Source organism: Dermochelys coriacea, chromosome 1 (genome assembly GCF_009764565.3).
Source record: "Dermochelys coriacea isolate rDerCor1 chromosome 1, rDerCor1.pri.v4, whole genome shotgun sequence".
Classification (NCBI taxonomy): Eukaryota; Metazoa; Chordata; order Testudines; family Dermochelyidae; genus Dermochelys; species Dermochelys coriacea.
Window position 1 is genome coordinate 141445105 of NC_050068.2, and position 12287 is coordinate 141457391.

The 12287-nt window shown below is 46.0% G+C and overlaps 2 protein-coding genes across 10 annotated transcripts in view; one reads left to right on the top strand and one right to left on the bottom strand.

The window, feature by feature from the left end:
* Positions 1-1336, bottom strand: part of LOC122458000 (translation initiation factor IF-2-like) — a 34813-nt gene extending 33477 nt beyond the window's left edge. For 3 of the 8 annotated variants that reach the window (XR_006277814.1, XR_006277815.1, XR_006277816.1), the window contains exon 1: positions 1024-1160. Coding sequence is in view for 5 of the 8 variants with exons in the window: in XM_043504803.1 (XP_043360738.1) it covers positions 1024-1336 (313 nt within the window). In the remaining 3 variants the exon portion in view is untranslated. Of the gene's footprint in view, positions 1-1023 lie in introns of all 8 variants that reach the window. The other 5 variants (XM_043504782.1, XM_043504780.1, XM_043504790.1 and 2 more) reach the window with 2 other exon arrangements.
* Positions 1261-12287, top strand: part of SMS (spermine synthase) — a 73015-nt gene continuing 61988 nt past the window's right edge. For both annotated transcript variants that reach the window (XM_043504771.1, XM_038379638.2), the window contains exon 1: positions 1261-1389. In XM_043504771.1, coding sequence (XP_043360706.1) covers positions 1335-1389 — 55 coding nt within the window. In that variant the 5' untranslated portion in view covers positions 1261-1334. The remainder of the gene's footprint in view (positions 1390-12287) is intronic.

The following is a 12287-nucleotide window of genomic DNA, read 5'->3' on the forward strand; positions in this document are numbered from 1 at the left end:
TTGCTAAATGATGGGCAGAGCTTGCCTCAACCGGCTAGCTAGTCCATCACACATGTCTTATTGACCTCTACGGTCTGGTTGCATGTTCTAGTGAAGTTTTTGGTAACCCTGATGCCACAAAATGATACGTTTCTGGATGTCACACCAGCCACAGCTGCTTAAACTAAAATTGGTACTACCCCCCGTTGTTTACATGTTGCCTCTTTCATTCGCTGTTTGTAGCGTGCAGCATCTCATCTTGCAACTTTCATTTTATTCAGAGATTTTAAAAGTTTCCTTACAGCAGCCTTTCTTAAATGTTTTGAAGGAGAGTGAGGGCAGCCTCCCTGCTAGGCAATGAAGTTAATGCTGGAAGATCACCGGGCGCTCTAAGGTACTTCTGTGAAACAAGTCCATGGGAGAACTGCGGGGGTGTATTTTTGTTTTGTCAGCAGGGGTGGCATCTGCCTGCTCCAAACACAACTGGAGGTTTGGGAAGGGCCCAACTCCAGCCTCCATCAAGTTCCAAAGCGAGGCTCAGGGCGGCAAAGGAGCCGCATAAAACTACTAGGAGCATTTGTTTTGCAGTGCAGTTGTAGGTAGGAGCCCCAGCCATGGGCCGAGCCCTGAACTCACGGAAGCTTAGGCTCCGATAAATTGGTTAGGCTCTGAGGTGCCCCAAGTCCTGCTTTTTCTTTTGGCGAATGCAGACGAACAGGGCCGCTGCTCTGAAACAAAAAGGTGGTTGTAGGGTCTCGGGCGGGCCCTGAACCTCTGCCGGCCTGAGGCCGGGCCTGACAACAGGGGAGGGATGGAGGAGGAGGGCCTGTTCCCTTCCTTCCCGCGGGGGCCTTGGCCGCTGGCCAAGACTGGATACGGGGCTCGAGGGCCCTTTGCTCTGAGCCCGTCCGGCCCGTCTTCGTTCCCTCCGGGGCTTACAACCCAAGCAACCAACTGTATTGCGCCCGCTCCTCCCCTCTCCCGGTGCCGCTAGAGGGTGGGCTCTCCAGGGGCCGGGAAGAGGGATGCGGGCTGTGCACCTACCGCCCGCTGGCTCCCTGCCCCGTGGGCGGCAGCGAAGGGGGGAGGCGGGGACCCCCGCTCCCCGGCTTGGCCTCTGCGGCCCGCCCGCCGCGTTGCACAGCCTCGGCCCCGGCGGCCGCCGCGGTTGCGCTCCCCGCAGCGGGGACTGGGCGGCGCTGGCGGGTCCCTCCCCCGGCGCGCGCGCGCGCGCGCGCGCACACACACACACACACACACACGCGCGCACAGGGAGAGAGGCAGGCTCTGGCAGTGGCACTCGCAGCGCAGCAGCGGCCGCCGCCACCAGGCATGGCCCAGGGCTCTGCCTCGCCATGGCAGCAGCAGCAGCGCGACACAGCACCCTGGATTTCCTGCTCAGCGCCCCAGGTCAGCGCCCCCGCCGCCCCCTTGCTAGCGCAGCCCCTCCCCCCCCCCTCGCCGTCCCCGCCTCTGCCCAGGGAGACAGCGGGCGAGGGGGGAGCCGGGCCCGGCCCGCTCCTTGCTGCAGGCCCTCCTGCGGCTCCAGCCGCCGCCACGCTCTGCCCATCCGGCCCCGGCCACACGCGAGCGCTTCCCTCCCCAAATCCTTGCGCTCCTTCCTCCCGGATCCCCCCGCACCCCACTCCTTCCAGGCACGCAGCGGACTCCCCCCGCAGGCATCCGCCTGCTCTGAGCTCCCCGCCTGCAAGTCTCCTGTGGGCCCCCCTCCCCCCATGGTTTAGGTTACCCCCGGCGGTAACCCCCGTCAGGCGTGCAGCTCTCCCTGTCCTTTATGTGCGCAGCTGCCCTCCCCCTTCAGGCACGCAGGGTCCCCCTGCCCTGTGCCTCCCCGTTCGTGCGCAGCTCCCCCGTCTCGCCCCAGGCATGCAGAGGCGTCCGCCGCTCCGGGCGCGCAGTCCCCTCGTGACCCGCCATGCCACCCCTTTGCTGTCCCTCTCTGCGCAATCCGTCTCCGCGATCCCTAGGAAAAAAACACAAAGTCCGCTCGGCAGCGGCGGCCAGCCTCGCCACGCACCTAGTGCCGCGCTCCTTCGCCAGCCTGGCGTGTTTAATGCAAATTAGCGGATCGTCCCTGAAAAGTGTGTGTGTGTGTGGGGGGGGGGAGGATGTTGCTGCTGTTAAGCATTTCTTTGCCGCGTGCATGACCTTTTTCTGTCCCTTGGTTGGGTGACTTTCTCTCGGCGAGGTTATTTTTATTTTTCTGCCATTGTCCTGGTGGGAAATGGGATCCGGCCGAGGTAATGCTTGGCCTAGTGTGGAAATAAAGCGAGGCAAAATGAGGTATTTTTGTTTGGGAGGGTTGGAGGGAAATACAACAATCCGATCTGGAGAAACGAAACGAGGAAGTGCCCATATTCGGAGACCTGGTTTGGAAATGTGCATTGTTGGTCTCTTGCAAATGACGGGGGTAGCTAAACTAGAAAAGACTCAAGTTTTGCTTTTCATTGTTTATCCCTTTGTTATGGGAAGGGAGTTGGTGGGGGTGTGCATGCATGGCTTACGTGCTGGGATTTAGCATGATGACTTCAATCTGTGGGGTGGATTTATGCATGTACTTGTCCTTTGAACCATAGGAACTGGAACCATAAACCCACTGAACATTAAATCTTGTCAAATGAGGGTCAATCCATTCTCATCATCGTATCCACTCATTATACCCCACACCTGACCATAGCCATTATGTGAACAACATACCCTCATAGCGCAGTGTCTGTACTTTGACCCGTTAACCTTTTACCCCCAATTGGGGATTTTGCAGATTATGTATTCCTTACGCCATCTGATCTTAAACTGAATCTTGCACCCCTTGATAAACTACTTTATTCCCTGATAACCAGAAACTTCTATACTTAAACTCTGTACCGTTCACTTTTTTTAAACATCATCTTAATACATTTTTTAAATCTGTCCTTACTAAAAACTAGATATTTTTGTTAAAAACTTCCTATCCTTATTAGGCTTTCTGAGGTTGCTTTAGGGAGGAGACATTACTGTAAAATGCGAGGTCCTGAAAATCTGACCTTTTGGCATTTCATTACGTAGTCTTATTATGACTTGACAGTGAAATGCTAAAAGTAGCATTTTTCTCTTATTTAAAATGGGGTAACAGGAAATAACCTGCTGATTTTTTTTTTTTTCTGGGTCAACACAAAGTAGAGGTAGACACATTCAACATGATTTATTATCGTTTTATAAGCTATTCCTGAATTTATCAGATGAGGGTGTGCAGAATTCCTGGCAGTAATTAGTGATAACAGTGAGCTGGGGATCAGATTTTTAACTACTGACTTCAGTCACGGACTGGTCAGTAGAAGGATGGGGAGGCAGGTTTGAGCCAAAATTCAATGAAAGTATTCACTTTATTTGGTAAGTTAGGTGGGTGATGCATTTCACTTTTGGAGAGTGCTGTAGTGAACTTTGAGTGCCAATCAAAGTCTGTAGATTTAAATTGATAGCTTTGTAAGGAGGCAAGTAAACACTGGATTATCTTGCTATTTATTAATTACTCTGACAATATTTATTTTAAATTTTTTTTTTTAGTTGTTATAGAATGCACCCTTTTTTACTCTTGTGGGAATTCTGCGTCACTGTGCAGGCACATAATTTATATCCCCTGCAGTTTTCTTTGCTTCCCCACAGAAAAATGACTTTCTGACGGGGAAGCAAACGGAAGCCACAAGAGCGGTCATGCGACCCTCCCCAGAAGTATGTTTTGGGCAGCTGTCAAAGAAGTAGGGGTGGGGTGGGGGGACTGGGGAATACCTGGCTGGTTGCTCCTATGCTGCGTTGGGCTCAGCTGCTAATCCCGGCTGGGCTGGGGAGGACTGGACTTCGTCTTCCCCTGCATGGCATCCAGGGCCGGGTAAGACCCACCCCCAGATTTCTCCCCCAGCTGCAGGAAGCTCTGCACACTTACCTCTGCTCCCTGCTTCCTGCATCCATTGCTCCTCAGCTACAGGAGGAGGGATCCATGTATAGGGAGCTGCTCCCTCATCCACCCAACCCCCATGCATCCAGATCCCCTCATACCCAGACCCTCCTGCTGAGCCTCACCCCCTGACTTGGAAACCCCCCCCCAATGAGCCCCGCTCCCCCTGCACCTGGATCACCCCAATGAGCCACCCACACCCAGATTCCCACTTCACCAAGCCCCAACCAGTTGCACCTGGATCCCCGCTGCAATGAGCCCCACATCCAGACCCCCCGCCGAGCTCTACAGACCCCCAACAACATTCAGCTGGACCCCCCTGCAGAGTACCCTTACAGTTGCCCCCAGAACCCTCCCCACCCCCCAATAAGCTCCTGTGCATCCAGGTCCCTTCTACACCCTGATCCTTGAGCCACCCGCACCCAGATTGCCCCACACCTGGATCCCCCCACACTTATCCTCTCCACACTTAGATCCTGCCTGCCTGCCGGCACCTGGCATGGAGGGGCAGGGCTCTGGCGTGTTTCTGGGGCAGGCCTGGTCCTTGAGCTGTGTGTGGATTGGGTGCAGCCTCACTGCTGAGTCTGTGTCCTGGGTGCGGGGGGGGGGAGCTGCACAGTGATCTCCCACCTCTGTGCAGCCAGTGTCCTGTGCTCCCCAATGCCATGCTGGAGCCTCTACATTTATATGACAAATAAGATTTGCAGAATTTTAAAATATTGTGCACGGAGTTCTTATTTTTTTTGGCCTCAGAATGCCCCCAGCAGTACTTTTTCCAGGCTGTTTTGGTTGGGGACAGGCATTCCCCCCGTTAAACAAATCCTTTTTGGGAATTCTGTTTCAGTGAAGATATCATGGATTCTAGAAGCTTCATTGCAATCCATAGCATTTTTGACAGTGCAGAATGGTATATTTTTTTTTTTTTAGTGAACCAGCAAGAACCAAAAAGATATCACAGAAGGGAAAATAATTGTAAAAGTTTTTGTACTTTCCTATTTCTCCCTCCCCCCTTTAGTTAATGGAGGCAGTGTTTTCAGGTGTTACATCTGCCTTACTGTGTCTTTAAAATCCTACTTTCCTATTGTTTTTACAACACTTTTCTCTTTCCAGTTAGTGTGTGAAGTACTTACCTTAACAACAAAAGGGGAAGTTGACTAAACAGGGAAGTGTTGTCCAATACATAAGTGAATGATGAAAACTACTTTGTTTGTTCCTGTAACAACAGTAGGTGAACAGTCTTTGGAGAGGAGTGAGTCTCTCTTCTGCAGATGACAGTATCCTCAACTCAAGTTGTAGGGTTTTTTATATTGAATTTCACCTCTTATATAGTTGTGGCTCAAAACAAAATGTTGGTATGATTTCTGTAGTGAAATGAGTACATATCATCCATAGAAATAAGTTTTGGATATAAAGGCTGAATCAAAGGTTATTAACTAGCTTGGTTTTGTATCTCCTATATGGGCAATACCATTTTTTGAACAGAAAAATAACAGCTGCACCTTGCAGTGTGATGGTCAAAATTTTTTTGAGGGGGGGGGGGAAGAGGTACTGTATTAGCCTCTTCATTCCCTTTGAGATTTTAGAATTTCCTCTTCCTGTTCTTTTAAGGGGTTTTTATTTTTCTTCTTGCTGGGTGAAAGACTCACAGAAAAGGGAGTAAGTGTCTGTGCGAGAGGAAGAGTGAAACTAACCCAACGTAGTCAAATTATCACAGTAAACAAAAGGAACTTTACCTTGTACTCTTTTGGTTATTGTAATAATGTTAGTGGTTTTTAATTAGATGTGTTGTGTGGATTTTTAAATTGATATCCCTTTAATGCTTCCTCCTGTTAGATATTCGCATTAGATATTTTAGAAATTACATGACATTTCTTGCCTCTAAAGCAGGGGCTCCCAAACTTAGTTTGCGGCTTGTTCAGGGTAAGCCCCTGGTGGGCCGCAAGACCCTTTGTTTATCTGAGCGTCCACAGGTACGGCTGCTCGCAGCTCCCAGTGGCCGCAGTTTGCCATTTTAAACACGTTCTTGAGGAAAAACCTGCATGAAACATTCATTCTTTTTTTATCAACTCTAGTTACAAGTGGCAGTCAAGAAGAAGCAAATATCTTCTATTAAATTTGTTAAGCTTGTGGAGTGGGGTGGAACTTCATTCAAGCACACAACCAGGAAAATGTTTCTTGGGGCAACCATGTGCAGTTCACCATGCACACAATTATTTTATAAATTTATACTAATTAATTTTCAAGCATACTGAGAGAGGTGTGTTTTGTTTGTGTTTGGTCAGTCAGTGAATTTCAGGCACTTAAAGGAAGTAAGATGCATTCTCTTCCTCATGCATTGGGATTTGTAAGTAACGTCCCAGGCATGCGTACATCAATATGCAAATGTTGGTACTGGAGAACTTGAAATACTTGAGACTTGAAATGTTCAATTTGTAGGCTTTCCTTACCGTTTGCTGTTTGGTCTCTTGCAGTAGGAGTTCATTAAATATCTCACTTTTTCCCACAGCAAGATGTCAATTGGACCAAACACAAACACCATCCTTATAGTCCTAAATGGGGAAATGCTCATTATAAGGCTAGATGTGTAAAGCATAAAAGGATAATGTCACTCACTGGGTTAACCCAAAATGTGACCTATCTTTTCCTTAACTGTTTGCAAAGTCTGTACAAAGTTCTCTCTGTAGTTAAAAAGGCAGCCAAGTAAGAACTGGGAACCCTATAATCACGTGCGTGCGTGCGCGCGCGCACACACACTACTTTTGGGGTGGTGGAGAAATGATAAAAACATTGATACTTCAGTTTTAAAGTGTTAGTGGTCTTATTAATGCTAAGCAAGCAGAAAAGGAGAAATGATTTTAAAATACCCGCGGTTATGATTGGAAGCCCATAAGCAGTACTTGCTATTCAGTTGGTTCTGCAACATCAGTTAGCCACTGTTCCCAGAGCATTACTGGCATTATGAAGCTGTTGTACAAACAATAATGGTTAGCTGTAATAGGATGCTATGTAAGTTGAAGTCCCTTTTTTAAATGGTATATTTCAGCTTCACTCAAATCGTAAGAAAAACATTTTTTTTCTTTTACAAACCACACTCTGTGGGATACTTTTTTAAAAGAGACACTGTTAGTCTAAAACTAATTTTAAATAAAAACCAAATTTGCCCAATAGTTCTGTCTACTGTAAAAATAATTGATGATGATGATGATGATGATGATGATAATCTCTTGTGTTTGTATGTAAAGATCCTATTTCTGCTAGTATGGTAACAATGTACTACTTGGTGATTAGTCCCTCCATAGCCAAGCTAATGATTCAAATGTATCTGGCGGCAGACAAACAGAACTTCTTTGAGGAAGACACTTGATCTGAAAGGTTCTGAGACTGGTTATTTCCTTAAAGTACTATCACTAATTAGAAATTAAAATACAATCTCCAGTCTTAAAACTCAGGATGATTTGTGTTTATTCCCTCCATCTGGGTTTATTCGTCTTTCCTCTTCCCCACCCCAAGACTACATCTGCAGAGCACCAGTGGTGGAACTGCGAGTGTAGACAGCTGGTCATTGGCATTTTAACCACCATGTTGCGTATTCCTGCTCTGAGGAGTTTTGGATGACACACAGCGGACAAAGGGCTAATGGGTGCCAAGGTCTAAGTATTCTACTGCTAGGAGTGACAGAGCTGAACCACTGGAAGATCTTTGCCAAAACAGCCTAGTGTACATACAGCTGAAGTGACTTTGGAACTGCTGATGTTTTTCCATGGCATCTGCAGTCTGTGTTAGGACTGTTGAGAAGATGTTACAATCTACGGTCACTTGCATGGAGTGCTGCCTGCCTATTGATGCATAAGTACTGCTCGCTTACAAAAAGTTAGAGGGGGAGGGGGGGATGAGAAGGATGCACTGTTGCAGCTTGCCTAGGTTCAGTCATCCCAGTGTAAACTACAGTAGTGTAATTCTCTGGTGTAGATGCAGCTAGAGAGAAACTGAGTTGTATTCAGTTTCGCTCATTGCAAGGCTAACTTCCTGTGGTGTAGTAGAGCTGGAGTGAATTCTCCTAGAGCCTTGGGAGCCAATGTTTTAGTCTGCTGTTTCCATACTCTCCTCCAGGATTGCCCTTCCAAGGAGTTGCTGAAAGTATGTATGAAACTTGATTTCAGATTACAGGCACTCTGTTTTTGTCTTGACTTGTTTTTGTTTTCTAACTATGAGTATGTTTACACTGCAACTCCTCTCTCCCCATCAAGCAGCCAGTCTCAGAGATTGGATCAACTGCTTTCGGCTTGCACTATGGAGCTAAAAATAGCAGTGTAGACATTCTTGTCCTATAATGCTATCCCAAATCAGTTGACTGGGGCTCTGAGACTCGCTTGCTCTGATTTTTTTTTTTTTTTTTTTTTTTGCAGTGTAGATGTACTCTACGAGCTCTGCAAACTCATCCTGAGTTCTTAGAGTGAAGCTCTGATTCTTTCTTGGTGTACCCAGGACTGGGGTCACCTTGTTATTTTCCTGCCACGGTGAGAGAGACTTGCTGGTGCTAAACTGGGTGTCGGCTCCCGTCACACCAATCTGTTAGCCACTCAAACAGCCTCCTCTAATCCTTCACTTTGCCAGGTTAATTTTAGGTGCATGCCAGCTTCCAAGCCCACTTGAACAGTGGTCCCCTGTCACTGGACACTCACAGAAATTGCCAAGTTTGCAGTCTCCAAAGAGACATTGTACACACCAGCCTGTTTGGTTCAGTTGAGGTTTCACATTTTATTTAATATTACTGAGATGAGTTTATAATAAAACCAAGAATAAGCTTATTAACGAGCACAGCTTCGAGTGATGCTGAGTAAGGATAGTGGAAACGGAATTGGTTACAAATAAAACAAAAGTATAATATGCTCCTAAGAGAGTAAACAACTTTAGCAGGCTATAATCATTTGACTCAAACAGTTTCTCACCCTCAGAATTGTTCTGAAAAGTTTGCTGACTTTTCAATTAAATCAGGATTCAGACTTCTTTTTTTTTTATGAATCACCTCCCTCCATGAAGGGTGTTCAGCAGTGAAATGGATAACGAGATGTCTTTCTCCTTATATTTCCCAAGTTTATTGTCTTAGTTTCCAGAATCAGAATGACACCCTGGGGTTCATATTCCCCCCTGTTGGTTTTCACATCCCTCCGTCAACCTGTTTTTCCTGTTGACTTCATATGCAAATGGCACTTCCTTTGTGGTGTTCCACAATGCTTAATTTGCATTAGAGGCAACTATCCTCTTTCCAGTCTGGAATAAAACCTCTCTTTTAAGCATAATATCGGTGAGTATCGATAATTCCCCATAGAGTGATTTCACAGTGATATCAGTGACCAATATGTCACTGGCTTTCATTTAATCTCACCCAACATCTTGGTCACCCTGAACAGTAAAGAGTTCTGTCACCCCTGAAGGTGTGAAACCAGACCCTTTACCACCCAGAGTCTTCCCCGCACCCAGTGGAGTTCTGCCTCCCAGCTGTTTCCTACTTGTACTCGTGACTTACTGCTCCTAGCAGATCTTGGGCTACAGTACTTCCTATCTGTGCTTCAGTGTCCCCGCTCTCAGTGGAGCTCTGGTCTACAGCATCTCCTAGCTATATCAGAGTCTTGCCCCTCCCAGCAGTCTTCCTGCTCTTAGCAGAATACTGGCCAATAGCATTTCCTGGCTTTATCCGTGTCCCACGACTCCCAGCAGATTCTGTGCCAACAACACCTCTTAGCTGTGCCACAGACACACTCAGCACTGACTCGATTTCCACCCTCGACACTGTGTCTGATTATGGCAAGCAAATACCTGAGCCTTTGCATCATTGCAGAAAATGACACATCAAGGATACCAGTTTCCCACAGTCAAAATCAGACTATTTTTGGTGTCCATAATGATTCAGGCTACAGGCATCACACCCCTATCTGTTTTCCTGCTAGCCTGTAATTGGGCATATAGCCTTATGTTCTTCCTTTTGGGTCCCATGGGCAGGACTTGATTCTCTTCTCAGGTTCATGCTGCTTGCGTTTGTCTCGATTGGTGCTCCAGCTCTGCCTCCTCACCGACACTTGGCCTCCAACTCCATGCGTTTCTCCTTCACGAACATCCTTTCCCACTCCAGACTCCACACCTTTGGGTCTCTCACTATCACCACTGCTGCTGCTAGATCATATGGGGAATGGTCTGCTTAGTCTCTTGCGTGTGCTGTAGGAGAAAAAGGGACTTCTTTTGGCCACTAGTTTGGAGTAGGTGCCCCATCCTGCCTCATTGCACATGAGTGCAGCATGGCCACCAGCTTCAGTTTCTTCTGGTCAGCAGCTGACAGACCTAGCTGTGCACACAGCTTTTCTGATGGCTTCTTAGTGAGTTTTTATCACACACTTCTTTGCTCAACCTGCCTCTTCTGCTGCTTTTATTCTTTTCTTTTGTTTTATTCCCTTTACTTTAAATAAACAGGAACAAATATGAATTCTAACCTTGTACTTTGCTTCCTCACTTTTGAATCTGTTATGGTCTGCTTAGCAAGTGTTTGGCGTGTGAACCTCAGGTCGCTGATATAGGCGTGCAACTCCTGAAGCGACTACGCCGTGATGTTTTCTTGAGGCATCTAAAACTGTAGGTTGCAGTGTAACCCCTCTGCCTCAGTGTGAAAGAGAGATGCTGGTGCTAAAATCAGCAGCCATGCTATGCTCCTTATTTACACCTGTGTAACCCCCTTGTGTACAATTGGGTTGTACCAACGTAGTGGGGTGGCAAACGGAATGACATTCATTCTGTTCAAAGTTCAAAAAGGATTAGAATCCAGCTCCCCTTCTTTGCCGTGTTGGCATTGCAGTGTAAAGAATACTAGAAATCAATACAAACTTATTTTATTTTAAATCAAATGTAACCCTGAATAGACACGTGGTAGATATGCTGAATGAGGTGCCTTTTTACATGTTACATTCTGAAAAGTGACTACTGCTTTAAGCAGAGTGGATACAAATCAGTTAACAGATCTTGTATTTAAATACATTTTTCTTAAACCTGTCAAATTAAATTTGAAATTATGACAGCTTACATTAATGCCTACATTTAGTATAATCTTTTTAATCATTTAAATAAATATGCATTTGATGTTAAGGAGGGGAAAAGCACTTCCAATTTCTGTTGGGCAGAAAATCTTTTGCCTTACTTTTGGTTGAAGATTAGCTAGCAGGCGCAGAGAATATTTTTTTTAATTTGGGTTAGTTCATTCAAAGTTGAATGTTGATAGGAAAAAAATAAGCTTTCCTGCTTCTTCCAACTCCTAATCAGTCTATGAATAAAAAACAGGTGGGGGAGGAGGAGAGCAAGTAATTGGAAAAATGTGAAGGACATGGGGGGCTAACTTTTTTCAGATATTTACATACCTAAAGCTGCACATAGGCACCTATTTGTACATTTAGAATATCTTTGAAAATCTGGGATATGGTGACCAGAAACAATCAGTTCAATTCTCAAACGATTACATAAAATCAGTAGTTACATACAATCAGTCTAAATGCAAAACACATTTGATACGTTTCTTAACGCATCCAGCACACTTAAGGTAGTTTTATTTAACTTTGTGTATTTAATTAAATTCCAAATGTCCATTCAAATGCAACTTGACACAATTATCAAGTTAAAAAAAAATCATGTAGTAAATAGAAGATGTTGTATGATGCGTTGTGACACTCCTCAGGATTGTGAGGCATCTCACCGCTACCCGTCCTTGGTGTGAAAGGGTCTTGTCTGTGCCTGCTGTGGATCAGCAGCCTCTGGCAGCACAAGAACCATCTTCCCAGCTTCTGCAGTCCTTGTTCTCTCTATACAGGTAGTGATAGGCACACACCAACGCCCGAGTCCTTGGAGTGATCTCTGCAGTGTCCAGTCCCATATCCACTAGATACTCTACACAGTTACCAGATCTGCTGTTCACAAAGGAATGGCATATGCCAGGTTGTTAGTTTCAGCTCAGGATCGGCATTTTGCTTAACATCACAGTTAGATATCTACATATAGTGAAAACGAGAATAAATTTATTATCAAAGATTCAAGTAATAGTGAGTAAGAATAGTGGAAAGAAATGCCTTAATCTTAAACAAAATCATTAAATGCTTTCTAGAAACTAAACTCAACTAAAAGGTTAACCTCCTGTCAAAAGAAGCTTCTCTCACACACACAGTCTTCTGCAGCATTTTTAACCAAGATTGGCTGAGACCCCTACTTTCATGAATGCAAACATGCTGACTGTTTGTTTCATAGGTGCAGGATACCAGATTATCATCTTTGCCTTCTAGAAATACCCCCCCGCCTCCCCCCCGCAGTTCATTGTTTTTACTCC